Consider the following 17,059-nt stretch of genomic DNA (forward strand, 5'->3'; position numbering starts at 1 on the left):
CCTTATAGCGTATTCCAGAACGAAGTTGAATAATAATGGCGACAACGCATCTCCTTGTTCCAGACCATTCTCGACATGAAAGGTCGTGAACAAAAATTTTCGTACCCGGACTTTACTTAAGATTCTGTTAAGCATATCTTAATTAATCTAATTAGTTTTTTCGGTACTCCAAATTCTGTAAGGATGTTGTACAATGTTTCTATCGTAACCAAGTCGTAAGCCTTTCTAAAATCAATAAATAGTTGATGTACTGGGAGATTGTATTCCCACTTTTTTTCGAGTGTTTGTCGAATTGTAAATATTTGTTCGATAGTTGATCGATTTCGTCTAAATCCGCACTGATAATCTCCAATAATTTCATCTGCATATGGGGCCAATCTTGCTAATAGAATGTTTGAGAGGATTTTATAGGACGTTGACAGAAGAGAAATGCTTCGATAATTATTACAGTTAGTTTTGTCGCCTTTCTTGTGGATTGGAACAATGATTGATTCTTTCTACACTTGTGGCAATTCTTCGTTGTTCCAGATAAGGAGAATGAGTTTGTGTATCTTGTTCCACAATTTTTAGGCTCCACCTAAAATTAACTCAGTCGGAATTTCGTCTACATCCGGAGATTTGTGTTTCTTTAATTTCTTTATAGCAATTTCTACTTCTATTCGGTTAGGATCTGGAATATACGGTCCTGCGGTGTGTATTTCCCTTTCTCCACGCACATTAGTTTTTGGCTGTGTGTTAAGCGATTCGTCAAAGAAATCTTTCCATCTATTTAAGATGCTATCTGTATCAGTGAGAACTGTTCCGTCAGCTGTCTTTAATATATAAGCACGAGGTTGATATCCTTTCTTAAATTCGTTGATCCCCTTATACATGTCCGGAATGTTTTCATTTTTAATATTATCTTCAAGTTCCTTAATTTTAGCTTTCAAAAAGTCGCGTTTCTTTGTTCTAAAAGTTTTTGAAGTTTCACGTCTGATGTCTACGAAATTTTGTGTAGTTATTTCATTCGGATTTTGTAGCCAGCGTAATTTTACCTGTTTTCTCTTCTCCGCTAGTTGAATGCATTCCTGGTCGAACCATGGTTTGTTCCTACGTATTTCCACGTGTCCTAATTTTTCTTTTGCTGGATTTTAATGCTATCTCTAATTTCAATCCAAGTATCCTAACACTAGTGCACTCCGAATCTTCTGAAGCCGAGAATCTATTCGAAACTTCAATTTGGTATTCCTCTCTTACCTGGCTCTCTTCTAATTTCTTTAAATTGAATCTCTGTTTTCAGACATTGAATATTTCCTTTATTCAACGATAATCTCTCTCTCTCTCTCATCATCACTGCTGCTAGGTAGTGATCAGTGTCACAATCAGCTCCTCTAAACGACCGAACATCAATTATGCTAGATTGTCTTCTTCTATCTACTAAAACGTGATCGATTTGATTATATATTTTTCCGTCTGGGGAGGTCCAGGTATACTTATGAACGCGATGTGAAAATTTCGAACTCTTCACGATAAGGTTTTTGGATGTTGCAAAGTTCACGAGTCTAAACACCGTTGTCATTACTTTCTTATGCAGACTTTTGTTCCCTATAATCGGTTTGAAAATATCCCCTCGCCCTATCTTCGCATTGAAATCTCCTAATAGAATTTTCATATGGTATCGCGGGAGTTGGTCAAAAATCCGTTCCACTTCTTCGCAAAGACTGTCTTTTATGTCGTCATCCTTTTCTTCTGTTGGGGCATGTACATTTAAAAATTCAGCCCGCTTAATTGCTGATATTATTAGTTTGTGAACGAAAAACTCTGTTCCTAGTTGGTGATTTTTATTTTCTTCCCCGTAAAAAGAACGTAAAATTTCCGGAATTCACAGTTCCATTTCTTTCCTACGTAACTTCCTGAACTCCTGCTAGGTCCATCCTGTATTTCTCTAAATCATTCGTTTCGGATTTTAACGCGCCTGCTCTATAAAGACTCCTAAATTCCATGTTCCAAATCTCATGTCCATTTTCTTTTGCTGAGGTCGTGCCAAGTTATCAGTCCTGGTCCGAGGGTTCTGCGAATGTTTCTAAACAAGTTTTTTTTTTTTTTTTGGGGGGGGGTACAGGATGATGTTATTAGCCTCACCCAAACCCCCAAGCTGGAGGACCACTCCTTGTCATCTGCCACGACTGCTTATTCAGTTTATTCGCAGCTAACCTCAATATCTAGAGGCTTTCTCCTCGATCCGCAACCTGAGCACGCGCCATGCCATGGTGACTTCCTTGCCTTATTGCCCAGTTTTGTGTCCCCAATCCGGCGGCCGGAGCACAAGTGCCGTTTGAATCCCTCTTAGTTACGTCATTGACTGGTAAAAAAAAAAAAAAAAAAAAAAAAAAAGGAAAAAAGGAAAAATTGTCACAACAAAATTTAAGCCCCAGTAAATGATTGGAACAGAAGCATTAATGTGTTTGTGAGGCCATTGCTACAAACTATTTATCATGGTACGGGTTGAATATTTTATTTTCAGAATGTTAGAGGTAAGCTTTTAACCATACCTTAAATGATTTTTTCAAAATATATATTCTAAGTTAAGATATGTGATTGAAACATGAATGTGTGTGTGTGTGTGTGTGTGTATGTAAATGAATAAACTCTGATAAAGAGATTAAAGAAAACAGGGTTCCCCTTCGTCCTGGAAATCCTGGAAATGTCCTTGAAAATGCATTTCTGTCCTTGAAATTTACTGAAATACTGAATGTCAGATTTTTCATACGTATAATGAAGATTTTAATGATCGCTATTTTTGTTTGATATTCCTGTTCTTGTGCTGAATAATAATTTTTCATGATTCTGCGTATGTGGATGGTTGTTGGGCTTTCTTTCTCCCAACAGGGTGGTTGGCTGGGAGAACTTCTCTCTTCTTCTTTCATTCACTAGTCTGTCAACTCATTTTTGGATGCTGTCTTCACTACCACTATCTTCCAGAAACTGTACTTTGTACCAGTATCAATCCTCCATAGATTAGTGTATGATAACCAGGGTTGGCAAAAACCATGATTTTTATTGAAAAAGAAAGTTTTTTTTGGTTTAAACCCTTTTTTTTGTTGTTTAAACCAGGTTTTTTTGGTTTAAATAATTTACTGTATGTATTTATATTAGATATGGACAGAAATTAGTTTGTTTCGCCGTGGTGTTATTATGCAACAACAAGGTTATGCTGGAAGGGGTCACATAAGCTTAAAGCGGAATCCAAACCGCTTCTCGACTTACATCCAAGAGAAATTGTCCATTTGAACACGAAACCGGGACTAATTGGTCACAAATGCGATTGCCAACTCATTCACGAAGGACTCCTGATAAAAATATGTTGTACTGATCTTTACATAGGCGTACTTGTTATTATAATTGTCAAGAATCATTTCAAAAGGACAAAAAGATACAGTTACACAAGTAGAATTATATATAAATCGGGAAACTCCCGCCTTAGCCATTGGGAAAATCCTGTTATTACTTTAAATGTATTTGTATGTAAAATTTTAAGGTCAACATATCATAATTACAACACTAAAGCTGAGGTATTAAATTACAAATTTGGTATGTAGATATCATTCAATAAAATTAAAACAAAGTCAAATCCAGTTGATATTGGAAGCTACGTAGGCAGTTGATAAATTTGGCCAATTTCTATCAATAAGAGGCAAGCTTGGCTTCTTTATAAAACAACAGGCATTCATTCATTAATTTGGTTTCATTTCGTATGTTTAGGCTTAACATCCGTATGAAATACCAAGATTATCACGGAGAAGACTTTCGCTTAAAGGGACACCTCGAATCGCTACTTGGTTTACACTTGAAACACGGGTTGTGGTTCGACCGAGAATTGAACACGGAAGCATTTTTCGTTTAAACCATTTTTTTTTTAAAGAAAGAAAAAAAAAGCTAGTTTAAACCAGCCAACCCTGATGATAACATTTTCCATAAAGATCTTACCTCAATCAACATCACGAAAGAAATGCTGCATCACGCCTTCCATGCAAATTAGTGCTATATGGCAGGACTGAAGAAAATAAATACTGTTGAAAGAGAAGGTCAAGTGCAGAGCAAGAGGAAAGAGATAAGTGAAAATGCAGTAGCTGCAGAGAAATAAAAGGAAATTGATGGAAACAATTGAAGCTTTGGAGACTGAAGCAAACCAGCCTGTACATGAAACAGAGCAGAAGTCTTGCTTTATTATATTGACAAAGTGATATGTTATCGGTAGAGCAGCTTCGCTAAAGAAGAAAGAGATTATATCTATAGATGAGGAAATCACACAACTCCATACTCAGTTGAAAAAATTATAATATAATTCCTTTTCCCCTAATTATGTCTGTCACGCAATGAAAATGCCATGTACGAAAAATATATTGTTGTTGGTTGTAAATTTGTTCGGTGCACAATTAAAATGTTATGTAGAAAGAATGAAAATACATGTGTTGGATGTGTGTGGATCGGATGGCTATAAGGAGAATTGGGAGGCCACAAAAAAAGCAGCACATTACGCTCCGCTTTGTGTATTTAATTATTGTGTATTAATACTGTGCTTGCATTAATACTTACTGCATTAGCTACTGTACTTTTCCTTTCACTGATGTGAGTTTTGAACCTACAGTTGCAGTCCTGTTATACCTTCCTGTATCGAAGTCCTGGATAATTGGTGATTTGTCCTGGAAACTTCCTGGAAATGTCCTAGAAATTTTTCGGGGGAAGAGAGTGGGAACTCTGAGAGAAACACGCGAAACTTACATTTATGGACGAGTCTATAGTGATAGGTGAAGCGGTCAGTATTATACATTCTTTTCGTACTCGAAGTATATGAGGTTTTAACCTCAGCAGTGTTTTTTGAGGTTTTAACCTCATCAAAGACCTATTTGAGGGTAAACTGGTGCCAAACAACAATACTCGATGTTTTATATGCCCTCTCATACGCTAAGTATATGCTGTGTAACCTAACCAATATTTTTTGAAGTTTAACCAAAAAATCTTATATATTTGAGGTCAGGGTTGGCTGGTTTAAACCAGCTGAAAAAAAAAGTTTAAACCAAAAAGAAAGAAAAAAACGAAAAATGCTTTAAATCGTGTGAATTTTATGGTAATGTTTCCACATATCAAACCATCTGCATTAGTTTTATCTCCTTTTCACCTTTTAATCAAGGTGTCTCATGTTCAATTCTCGGTCGAACCATAACCCTTCTTTCATGTGTAAACCAAGTAGTGGTTTGGATGTCACTTTAAAGCGAGTCTTCTTTATAACCTCGGTACTACTTAAAGATGTTAAACCTAAACATACGAAACGAAGCCAAATTGTATGTTTTTGCTTGCCTGAATGCTTGTTGCTTTATAAAGAAGCAAAGGTTGTCTAAATGTATTTATAGACATTGGCAAAATTTATCGACTGCCTACGTAGCTTCCAACATTAGCTTGGATTGGACTTCGTTTTAATTTTATTGAATGATATCTACATACAAAGTGTGGAATTTAATACCTCAGTTTTAGCGTACTGATTATGATACGTTGACCTTAGATTTGACATGCAAAGCAATAACAGGATTTTCTTTGCATTTAAAGTAATAACAAGATTTTCCCAATGGCTAACGCGGGAGTTTCTCAATTTATATGTAATACTGTATAATAGTTTCACTTTGTCCTGAAATGACTTGACAATTAAATTAACAAGTATGTAAAGATCAGTACAACGTATTTTTATCAGGAGTCCTTCGTGAGTGAGTCGGCAGACTCATTGCATTTGTGGCCAATTAGTCCCGGTTTCGAGTCCAAATTGAGGACAATTTCTCTCGGATGTAAGCCGGGAAGCTGTTTGGATCCCGCTTTAAGCTTATAAGACCCCTTCCAGCATAACCCTGTCGTTGCATAACAGCAAGGCGAAACAAACTTATTTCTGTCCATATGTAATATAAATACATAGAGCAAATTATTAACCCCCCCCCCCCAAAAAAAAACCTGGTTTAAACCAAAAAAACATTTTTTTTGTTTTTTCAATAAAAACCATGGTTTTTGCCAACACTGTTTGAGGTTAAACTAGTGCCAAGAAACAAAAATGCTTTAGGCTTTATACCTCTAATCTGATTTTCACGAAGCTTTGCACCCCTTGTAAACAATGCAGACTGCAGTGAAGAAATGTTGCCAACTAATTAAACAAAAAATGTTATATGCAATTTTGTGCTAAGAAATAAATAAATAAACAAACTGAAGGGGGAAAACAATAAGCTTAAAAATAAAATGGCATGGGCTTGTGATAAGAGAATCAGGAATCATTTTCTCTTGTTTGCAGTGGCATACGCACTGCTCTCCTGAATCTTTGAACTACTATGTAAACGCATACACGCATCAGGAAGAAGGGGGGCAGAACGTTGAATTTCTTCTACCAGTCTAAATTACAACTAAAACTTACTATCCCCACTCCTAATGTTTCCTCTAGCTGAGAATCTACCTAAAATGTTAGGATTCAGACCCACTATTACATGATGACTTAGTGTTCCTACTAGCAGATATATGGTTGGATGGATGGATTAAAGTTTATCGTCCCCTTCAACAACAAGGTTCTATAAGATTTGGACCTACAGCCGAACGAGTAATCCGAACTACATGAACTTCCTCCGGATATCGAACGCGGGTCTCCCGCCCGACGACGAGTACGCGGATCTAATAGCCACAAAGGAGTTAATTATCAGATCTAGAAACAAGTGCAGTTATACTCACGACTTCTATTCAAAATTGAGCTCTTGAGGGGCCGCGGTGGCTCCGTGGTAGAGCGTTCACCTCTGGCACATGGGGTTCCTGATTCGATCCCAGTGAACCTTGTGGTAGACACACCGTGTGCGTGGGTTTCCTCTGGTCTTTCAGTTTCCTCCCACTTTCTTCATTCCAACATTTCATTTATGTTTTCATCATCACCGTCTCCTTTAGACTAGCCTGCATAATCGTGGGACGTAAAACTCGAAAAATTTCATTTCATTTCATTTCAAAATTGAGCTCCTTGTACGTTTCCATTATAGGCGAGCGAGTGTTTGGAACAAGCAATTGTTCATTCTGCAAGAACTTGAAAACTACTGAGTTTACTTATTTATTGAATAGAGAATTTATTATTTTATTTCCTTTGTTATATGTAATAAAATACCTATAAAACATATTTTGAATCCTCGTGACTTACCCTTTCATTTGATATCTAACAGAAAAGTTACACCATAAACTAATATCAGTCATAAGAGTATGAAGACTCAATCTACATCTTATTCAACGAATTCCAAGAAACTTTTTAGATTTTACATAGGAATAAAGACACATTATTTAACATGCACATAGTAATTCCTGTTAATTTCACTGCAGCCAGAAAAAAATAAGACTCAAAAGTTATGAACATTCCTATCCAATACTATAAAACTGGCACCGAATATTCGGTTTTTGCATCTTTTAAATGGTCATTTATTCTGATCGCATTTTAAAAAGACTATATACAAATTATAACTGAAAAAATAGCCTTATATTACTTCGTAATGAATCAATAAAACAGATTTTATCCTCTTTAACTTCTCTCTATCCCCCTCACTCTCTCTCTCTCTCTCTCTCTCTCTCTCTCTTTTTAATTGACTATTTCCTCATCTCTAATGAAAGGTCAAACAAAGATCTGAAATACTATAAGGAACTTATTATCTTCAATAAGAACAGCGAGTTCACTTGATTTCTCTTTTTCATTTTCTTAGCCCATTTTCATGAAATGACAACTGTTTGACAACCATTCTTTGTGAAAAAGTGAAAAATAACTATGAGTTAGCAACATTGAAAATGAGACTAATAACAGTTTATTCTTCCATGAACAAATAGTACACAACAAATGCAATGTATTACGGTAATTAATGTATTGTTAAGGCACAGTAAGAACATTTAGGTTTCGACTCAAAGTATGTATTTGTATAGGATCAAAATCTTGAACCAAAATCGAATTTGTAAGGGAAAACTGTTACAACAAATGACAAACACATGAAGTGAGCGCCACAATTTAAAGATGTCGCCCAAGGAAGCCAGCAGGTTACCTGCTGCTCCGAGTTATTTTGTTAAACATAAACAACGCAAACCCGTAAGTGCAGAAGAAAAGCAAATACTTTATCAAACGATATCAACGTTGTTCAATTCACTTGAAGAAAATTAAGACCTATAATAGCTAATTTTCATGTTGTTATAGAATATTTATTTACTTACTTTGTAGTACTGAAGTTAGTATTTGTACATTCGCATGCGCCATCTCTTGATCGTTCAGTTGATAATTTGACATAACTCATTGTAATTTCATCTATAATTACAGTTTGGAGAAAAATAACAATGTCCAGTTGCTCAAAGGAGGGGGGATTATATAGTATTGGGTATTTTGCCCTATATCACGGCAATGGTGTGAGAGTGAAACGAGTAATGCACATCGCAATAGCAGAAATACATGCACGTGCTGCAGCAGAAATATTGCGGGAAACAGACGAAACAATTTCCTCTTCACCAATCAGCAAATAGTCGTGCGCGCAGTGATACAACATCAAGTTACGCGGTTTGTTTTTGAAAGGTGCAAAGGACTGTGAAAAACGCTTTAGGCCCTTCATACCCTAAGTATGTGAAGTTCTAACTTTACCAGTATTTTTAATTTTAGGTTTAACCAAAAGTCTGTTAACCTCAGAAACACTTTTAAGCCAAAAGTGCTAACTTTAGCACATATTCTGTATATGGGATATGGATACCCACCGTTAAAGTTACCGCTACCGGTGAAGATCAATGGGAGTCAGTTCATTCCTTCCTACTCCTGAATGAGAAGCGTTTCTAAATTTAATTTAGCAATATTTTATACATGCTATTTTATGTAATATGAAGTAACGATTTTTCTTTCTTTTTTGTTGTGTAGGTTTATCCTGAAGAATGGGTGAAGAGCAGCAGTTTTGTTTAAGATGGAATAACTTTCAAGCCAACATCACATCCCAGTTTGAGTCATTGCGAGATGAAGAGGATTTTGTAGACGTTACTTTGGCCTGCGAAGGCCAACAACTTAAAGCTCATAAGGTTGTTCTGTCCGCATGTAGTCCCTATTTCAAAGAATTATTTAAGGTAAGCTTGTGTCGTCTTTCTCTCTCTCTCTCTCTCTTTTTCTTGTTTGTTTTGAGTGCTACATTTCTGTAACCTAAATGTAGTACCGTACCTGGAATTTAAGTTCATGTATTAACAAACATGCAGAAACAACCTTCGAAGCTAGTTTAGGCTGGTATTATCAAGTCACCAACGATAACAGTAGCAATAGCGTTTAAGCACTGACCTTGGATCCAGGAAGATTGTTTTGTATATTGTTCATTATTAGCGTTGGAAATATTCAGCAAGTACTAATAAAACAAAAATGACCAAATCACTAAATGTTGTGTGTTATTAGTGCTTTATTAGTTTTGTTGTATTATTACTTGTTAAAGATTATTTTCTTCTCGTTATATGATTTCGATCCTCTTTGGGATCGTTGAATAGAACTCAAGCGTTCTATTAGTCAGTTTACCAAACTGTTTCAACGGACACTGCGACCATCTTCTTCGGTGGAAGAATTGCGAAATTTTAACAACATAGTTATCTTAAGTTCAAGGATTTTAGGATTTTTGCCACTTCATCTGACTGTAAATAGTTATGAGAGTTAATGTATTGGACGCAGCTCCAGAATATAATGTTTCCTGCAGCTTAAACTTTATACTCTTCAACCAATGAAGACGGGGATTGTACTTTAAAACAATTTGCTCAGCTGAATAATAGGACGGTGTAGGTGTTTTTAGCATTTCTGTTATACGTCCAGTAATCTTTACTTCAGTTTTCCATTCACTGGTTATTTTCTTTCTTTCCAGAGCAATCCTTGTAAGCATCCAATAATTTTTATGAGAGATGTGGAATTCAAACATTTACAGTCATTGCTGGAGTTTATGTATGCTGGTGAAGTCAATGTAGCTCAAGCCCAGCTGCCAGCGTTTCTTAGGACTGCTGAATCCTTGCAAATACGAGGACTCACTGAAGCTCCGCGCCAAAAGACAGAGAGTAGGGTAAGTGTCATTTTAATAGTAATTGCAGAATTGTTTAAAATACGAGGGTGGGAATAAGATCATGTACCTTTGTTTCTCTTTCCTTCCAATTCATAGACAGTAGAGCATCTACCCATGAGCACTTGAGGTCATAAAGGAGAATAGAAGAAGATAATTACTGAAGTTTCAGATTATTGTAGCTGAATAAATTCCTGAATATGGAGCGCAGTGAATAAAGAATTCTGTTCTTGTCCCAGTACTAGGTGTTACCCAGAATTTCAGTCTAACCAAACCAAGGGAATTACGAACTTCTACCGCTAATTGTTCCTTGGCGCGCACTTCAACTACGTTGTTTCTTAGTTTTTGTTGGTTTCGGTTTATGTTTCGTAAATATCGAAATGACATAACGGAAGGAAAAAAGGCAGTTTTGTTTCAAACTAGAAGACTGAAGTTGAAATTCACCGATTGCTGAAGAAGACTTCTGTTGAGCAAGCTTTAAGCCAAACAGGAAGATTTGAGATCCGTAATTTAGGTATTTTACACCCCTGGACCGAAGAAAATTTTGAGCCCCATGCTTTCCATTTCCCCTTATTTGTTCATACTCGGTTATGTGTAAGCAAAAACAACACAAAAACTGAAAAAAAGTCAAAATTATAGTGTCCAATAGGATACAAAATAAAGCAAAAATTACTAAATATTTCTCTGCAAAACAATGCAACACAGTATTGTCAATAAATTTCCAAGTACAGTTAATCAGTTCAGTTTTCAGTATAATATCATTCTTAAGTTTCTCTCTTGTGGACAGCCTCTTTCCCCTTTTTCTTTTCGCATACCATACTTCATTATCGATCTTTTTAGTGAGTTGCCGTGGTCCAGGACCCCTGTGGCACGTGCGTAAATATGGACTCTATGGACGGTAAGAAAACACATGGAATGATTGTCATCATGCACAGCTCCGGAAACGATCGCGAGAGTGCGTGAAGGGATCCCTGAGGATGAATCCACTGTATTTATAATAGAGTTGGACTGTCATGTACACGTTAAAGAATTCTAGTGCATAAGCTGTACACGAGACGAATTTTAGCAAAGTTTGTTTATCGCCTTATGAACGAAATCAACAAGACCACCGGGCTTAAATCAAATATGTTTGTACCATTGTACGTTTCCTTATATGAGCACACCTTCTGTCGTAGAGGGTAGGTTTTTATCATCGTTTTTTCCTCTCCTTTTCACTTTTTTCTTTTCCTTTCATTCAACCTACAAAATGTTGAATTCGCAATATTGAGAACAACTCCATGCATGATTCCACAGTAGAAGGGATAACCGAAATAATATTGCCGTATATTTTCAGTCAACATATTGTCTTCACTACAAGGAGAAAGAACCATGGTCAAGAGATAAAATCGATCTAGGTCCTATCACTGTACATATATCTGGAGACTTAAAAAAGTATTGAAGACCGTAATATTCCTAGCAGCGATACATACTGGTTATCGGTGCTTAAAAATGGTGGGGTGGAAGCAGATTATTTCACTTGTCAAGTAATGCATAGATGGAGATAACTGGAGTCTTATGTCATCCTACATTGGCATGTACAGCGTTAAATGTCAGTGTCGGAGAAATTTCTGCCGCAATATGTATATGAATAGTCCTTAATTATATATTGATAGCTAATATAAATTAAAAAAGGTAGGGATTTTGTACTAAATTATATTAGTAACAGAATTGTTTATTTTTCTTTGGTTGTCACTTACCAAATTCGTTCTGTTTTCACAGCAAGCACCTCCATCATCACCTCGTAATGTTCCCAGCCTTGTCTCTGCGGCTCAATCTACGAGGCGCTCGCAGCCGAGATCAACAATATCTCCTCCTAATTCGGAGGTGAAACCGTCGACCAACCATTCGGAGGATGTTGTAAACCCACCGGCCAAACGAATGAAGCCAGCGACTGAGTCAGAGACTGTACTTCCTAATGAACCGGAGCATTCGAGATCAAGCTTAATTCATGATAAAAGTGACCTCGATTCGCCGGAAGTCATTGAAGTAAGTTCGGGTGAATTAGAAGTAATGTTAACATAATTGTAAGAAAATATTATTATGCTAGTGTGAAAACTTTTTATCATCTCAAATTATCATATTTCGTTCCGTCTGCCAAGCTGCAGACGTTTTCAGTGGCATATTAATTGAGATGAGATACTGGAAAAGTTAAATCAACAAGATTAAAGAAACGAAAGTAACAACTAAAGAACAAGATGAGAGTCATATGTTTTGAGCAGGGTGTTCTAATCTATTTTCAACGTTCATTGGTTTTGAAATTCAGCTAGGTACTGAGAACATTGAAAATGGGTACTTATATTTCGAGAAATAGGCAGCAAAATAGGCTGTAGAATCTAACTTAAAACAATGACGATAAACTTCTAATGCAATACAAGCACTCAAAGCATAAATGGGTTGAGATAATGTTGAATGCAGTGCTAATCATTGTAAAGGTATCTTGTTTTGAAGAAAAAAGTTTAAAATTGTTTCCATATTCTGTATATTTAATGAATTACGTAACAGTACTTTATTATTACACATAGGATTGAAACAAACGCCCTAGTAGATGAATTATTAAATGCATTTTAAATTATATTTTTGGCAGGCGAGATATCCTCTTGAGCATTTCTTTTTAAGGAAAAAAAAAAGTGTGTTATTTTCTTGGGGTTAGCCATAATTTACTATTTTACTTGTTTACAAGACATTACTCGATCATCGAACGAATTCCGGTGGCCATATTTGTATCTAAAATATAAATAACAGTGTTTCCAACAGGTTAATCTGTAATTTGATCTCACAGATCTTAATGTTTTGTTTGTTCAGAACATTTTATACTGACACCTGCAGAAATGTATATACACTCTCCATGTTTATTTCTGTATTACTTCCCAATCGACCTTAGTATTATATAGAATATTAGGTTTCTTTTATGGCAGGAAAAAAAAATAGTCGATTTGTTCCCAAGCTATGGATGAAACGACATGTAGAGTGTGTGTGTACTTACTTTTCCGGGTAACTGTTCGTAGTATCATGGAGTATAGAATATGCATAAAGACAAATTTAGGGAGCCCGGGAAAATTTTTTCATTGAAGGAAGTAAATTTTAGACTACTACTTACAGAAAAAAAAAATATCCCTCTTTTCGTCCCTCATACCGTCTCCCCAGTGAAACTATTTGAATTCACCAATGGTTGTGCATGAATCGACTGTGTGAAGTTTCAGATTTACTGTTCGATGGTGTTATTGGTATTTGTCATATCATAATCAAATGGTCTTAATTCATTCTAACAAGGAAAGTATTTGGATTCGAACAAACATGTATGAAATTTTATTTGTAAAACCATTACATACTGTGTGTTTCAGATGTAAAGCATCACGACCAGTAGCCCAAACTGCGCGATATTTCGCGCGGTGTTGCCGGATTGCGGACTCCCCTTTCCCTTGTCGCTCTTCCTCCAGTTGAGATTATGACACATACATTGGCAACGTTATTCACAATTTAAAATATATTATTCCAGTAAAATCGAGAATTTTGACTGGGCATCCTAGAATAATATATAGCAACTAAATTATTTACCTGTTAACTTATTCCAGTGGAGCTGCTAAAGGCTCGTCTTCCCCACTACTTTCACTATCGTCTATGTCAGTTAATATTTCGTCATTGTCTGAATCTGAGTCTTGTAAATTTATTATTATGGGTTCCAAAAATGTGAACACAAAAAATAATTCTTCAAGCTTGACTTTGTAGCCGCGCTTGTGCTCGGTTTGCTTAAAAACATTATCAGTTATAATTTTCTGAAAACAAACTAACTACCACGCAAGAAAGTAACCCAGACACTGATGAATTCTGTTTATGCTAGAAGGGAAGTTACTTTCCTACACAACTTGCTCCTTTGTTTCCTTATCAGTTTTCATAACAAATAACACTCGTGGGCTTGGTCTAGATCTCACAAAAGCAATCCGTCTGATTCCTAAGCAACTCGATACAGTATGATGGAGTTCGTTTTGGAGTACGATCAGTGGTGCTATTCTAATTTTTTAACAGCGTTCACCTCTGGTGCTTGGGGTCCCGGGTTCGAACCCAACCCCCGCCAAGTGAACTTTGTGGTGGACAAACACCGTGTGCGTGGGTTTTCTCGGGGTTCTCCCGTTTCCTCCCACTTTCTTCATTCCACCATTTCATTCATTACTCATCATCACCGTCTCCTTTAGCCTAACCGGCATAACCGTGGAACGTAAAACTTAAAGATTTCATTTCATTTTTCTAATTTTTTAACAACCGGTTCTCTATATACAGGGTGTTACAAAAATTGTCACAATATTTTGGGAATCTATTCCTCATATCAGAATAAGAAAAAAGTTCATATGCACCTGTAGTCCGAAGTGTAGTTTCGTAGTTATAGAGTGCCGAAAGCGTGAAAAAATTAACTTTAAGGCTCCATAGTTCCAGTACTATAGGACCGATTGTAGTTAGGTCAAGACATCACTGAGGAACTGGTATGTGAACTATCCAAATATTCGCCTTGAAGAATAGAGCTCCCTCGTGGCTAAGCGGTTAGCGCACGCGCCTTTGGCGCGGGAGACCCGGGTTCGATTCCCGGCGGGAGCTCATGTGGTTCGGATTCCACGTTAATCAGTAGGTCCACGTCTCATATAGCCTCGCTGCTGAAAGGGACGCTAAACTAAAATCAACAACAACCATCTTTAAGAATACTCCAGTACTTGCACACCAAGTTTTTGAGGTAGGTGTAGAGGGACCAAGTACTCCCAAACAGAACATCCGGTACTTGCACAATCATTTTTAGAGAGGCTGTTGGGAGTACTTGGTCATTCTCCACCTACTTCAAAAAATTGGTGTGCAAGTACTGGAGTATTCTTAAAGATGGATATTTGGATAGTTCACATACCAACAGCCAACGTGAAAAAATGAACGTGAAAGTGTGTGAGTTCTATTTCCAAATTGAAACAAAATCCACTTTAAGTTAGACACGGGATTCAACGCTCGTTTTATTAATTGTTTTATATGGAAACCTTTAAAAGCGTGTATCATGACAACCAGTTGACATAAAAAGATGTAGTTTTCGCCTATGTGTTCGTAATTCTTTTTTCTACTTCCTAAAGTGTTAATGTGCTAATACAATATTTCTAAGTAACGCCTCTGGTATTGCCAAGATTCGCAGTAGCGCGAGAAGTCAGCGTGCAGAACGGCTTGTCGCGAATTGTCAACACCGCTCAAAGCCAATTGGACGCCATGTGAAGCCAACTCAAGGTCATGCCGTTTGTCATCTGAAAAACACAGTGGTTCTGAATATACTGGTTGGTATAGTTTTTCTGCAAGACTTGCGAACCTTTACTAGGGGCACGGTGGCTCAGTGGTAGAGCGTTCATCTTTGGTGCACAGAGTCCCTGGTTCGACCCCAGCTCGTGTCAGATGGGTTTTGTGGTGGATAAACATTGTATTTGTGGGTTTTCTCGGGGTTCTTCTGTTTCCTCCCACTATTCGTTCCACCATTTTCATTCATTTCTCATCACCGTTTCCTTTAGCCTGGTTGGCGTAACGTTGGGGCGTAAAACTGAAAGATTTCATTTAATTTTAGAGTCATTGCAGCAGACATTGTAGAAACTAACGCAATGCAGGTATCTTAACTAGAAAGCAAGTGAGGATTGTCAATACAATGCTCAAAACAATATGAATAATTACAAAACACATAGAACACAAAAGCAAGTTAGCCACATGCCTTAATTGCACATTCTATATCAGTGCTTAACGCTATGCCAAGTTGATACTACTTTTGAAGTTACCTTCAGTTTCTTCGATATCGTAGCCAGCGTTGTGCTACTCGGAACGAAACATAGGTTTATATACTTCCGCAAATAATTGATTGTAATAATAGAATACAATTTCAGTGTAAAGTGTCTCGAGCATTGTATCGCTAGTCCTCACTTTCGTTTATAGTTAAGATATTGTAACATTTAAATTACATACCGGAGCAAATTCGGCGCCAGAATGACGATGCCATGGAAATAATTGTACTTAACACTATCTCACTATATATATATATATACAGGGTGTCTCAAAAGTCCCCTGACAGGATAACTCTTGTTATTATCAGAGTTACATAAAATGTAAGAAGGGAAACCGTCTCCAAATATAATGTTTTCAATCTAAAGTGAAGGATTTTTTTAAATCGGACAAACCATTTGGGCTATACTCTCTTTATGCACCCAATGTTAAATAAAAATGCAGCGTTGCCATTTACCTGTGGCTGGTGGAGGGAAGGACGGGATACAAGGTGGACAAATTTTTGTAAGAGTATGGTAAATGGGGGCTGGCCATCGACACGTAAGCATAACAAACAGTAATTTCGCTTGTGTTGTAGATCCAGGTAAATGGCAACGTTTTTATTCTCATTTAACATTGGTCGCATAAACGTCATATTTGGAGACGATTTTTCCTCTTTACATTTTGTTGTAGCATTGATAAAAACAGAGTTACCCTATATCAGGGGACTTTTGAGACACCCTATAAATTTGGAAATTCATCATATTTTATAAGGGTAGGTAGGGCTTGGTAGAGAAAATATTGTAGGTCCGGAATCTTTTCCCATTACCAGTTTGTTATGAAATCCACTATAAATGGCATTCTACAAGTATAATACAATAATGTAAGAGTGGGTATAGCGTCCCTTCGACCAGACGGTCTTGGGAAGGATCCCTCAGTAGCGAACTACGTGAGGAGGTGTAGGACACTCGCTGCTGCACTGCAAGTAGAAAGAGAAGCAAAGTCTCCTACAAGCTTCCACTGCAAGCCAGGAGGAGAAGGAACCATTAGTTTCACTGAAAGCTAAGGCTTTGGGTTATGGTAGGTACTTCCTAGGCTCCACTGCAAGCCCAGAAAGGGGATTTGACCAGTTAAAACTGGTGGCTGTCCATCATGGAATGTTTTTGGCTATATAGCGCTCCAAA

The 17,059-nt window shown here is 36.9% G+C and overlaps 1 protein-coding gene across 17 annotated transcripts in view; it reads left to right on the plus strand.

Moving 5' to 3' along the window:
• LOC145675518 (uncharacterized) overlaps window positions 1-17,059 on the plus strand; it is a 290,842-nt gene that overhangs the window by 13,680 nt on the left and 260,103 nt on the right. For all 17 annotated transcript variants that reach the window (XM_081745985.1, XM_081745990.1, XM_081745978.1 and 14 more), the window contains exons 2-4: window positions 8,918-9,117; window positions 9,888-10,079; window positions 11,835-12,101. In XM_081745985.1, the coding sequence (XP_081602111.1) occupies window positions 8,932-9,117; window positions 9,888-10,079; window positions 11,835-12,101 (645 nt within the window). In that variant the 5' untranslated portion in view covers window positions 8,918-8,931. The remainder of the gene's footprint in view (window positions 1-8,917; window positions 9,118-9,887; window positions 10,080-11,834; window positions 12,102-17,059) is intronic.

This window comes from Thermobia domestica, chromosome 18 (assembly GCF_964235325.1).
Source record: "Thermobia domestica chromosome 18, izTheDome1.hap1.1, whole genome shotgun sequence".
NCBI lineage: Eukaryota > Metazoa > Arthropoda > Insecta > Zygentoma > Lepismatidae > Thermobia > Thermobia domestica.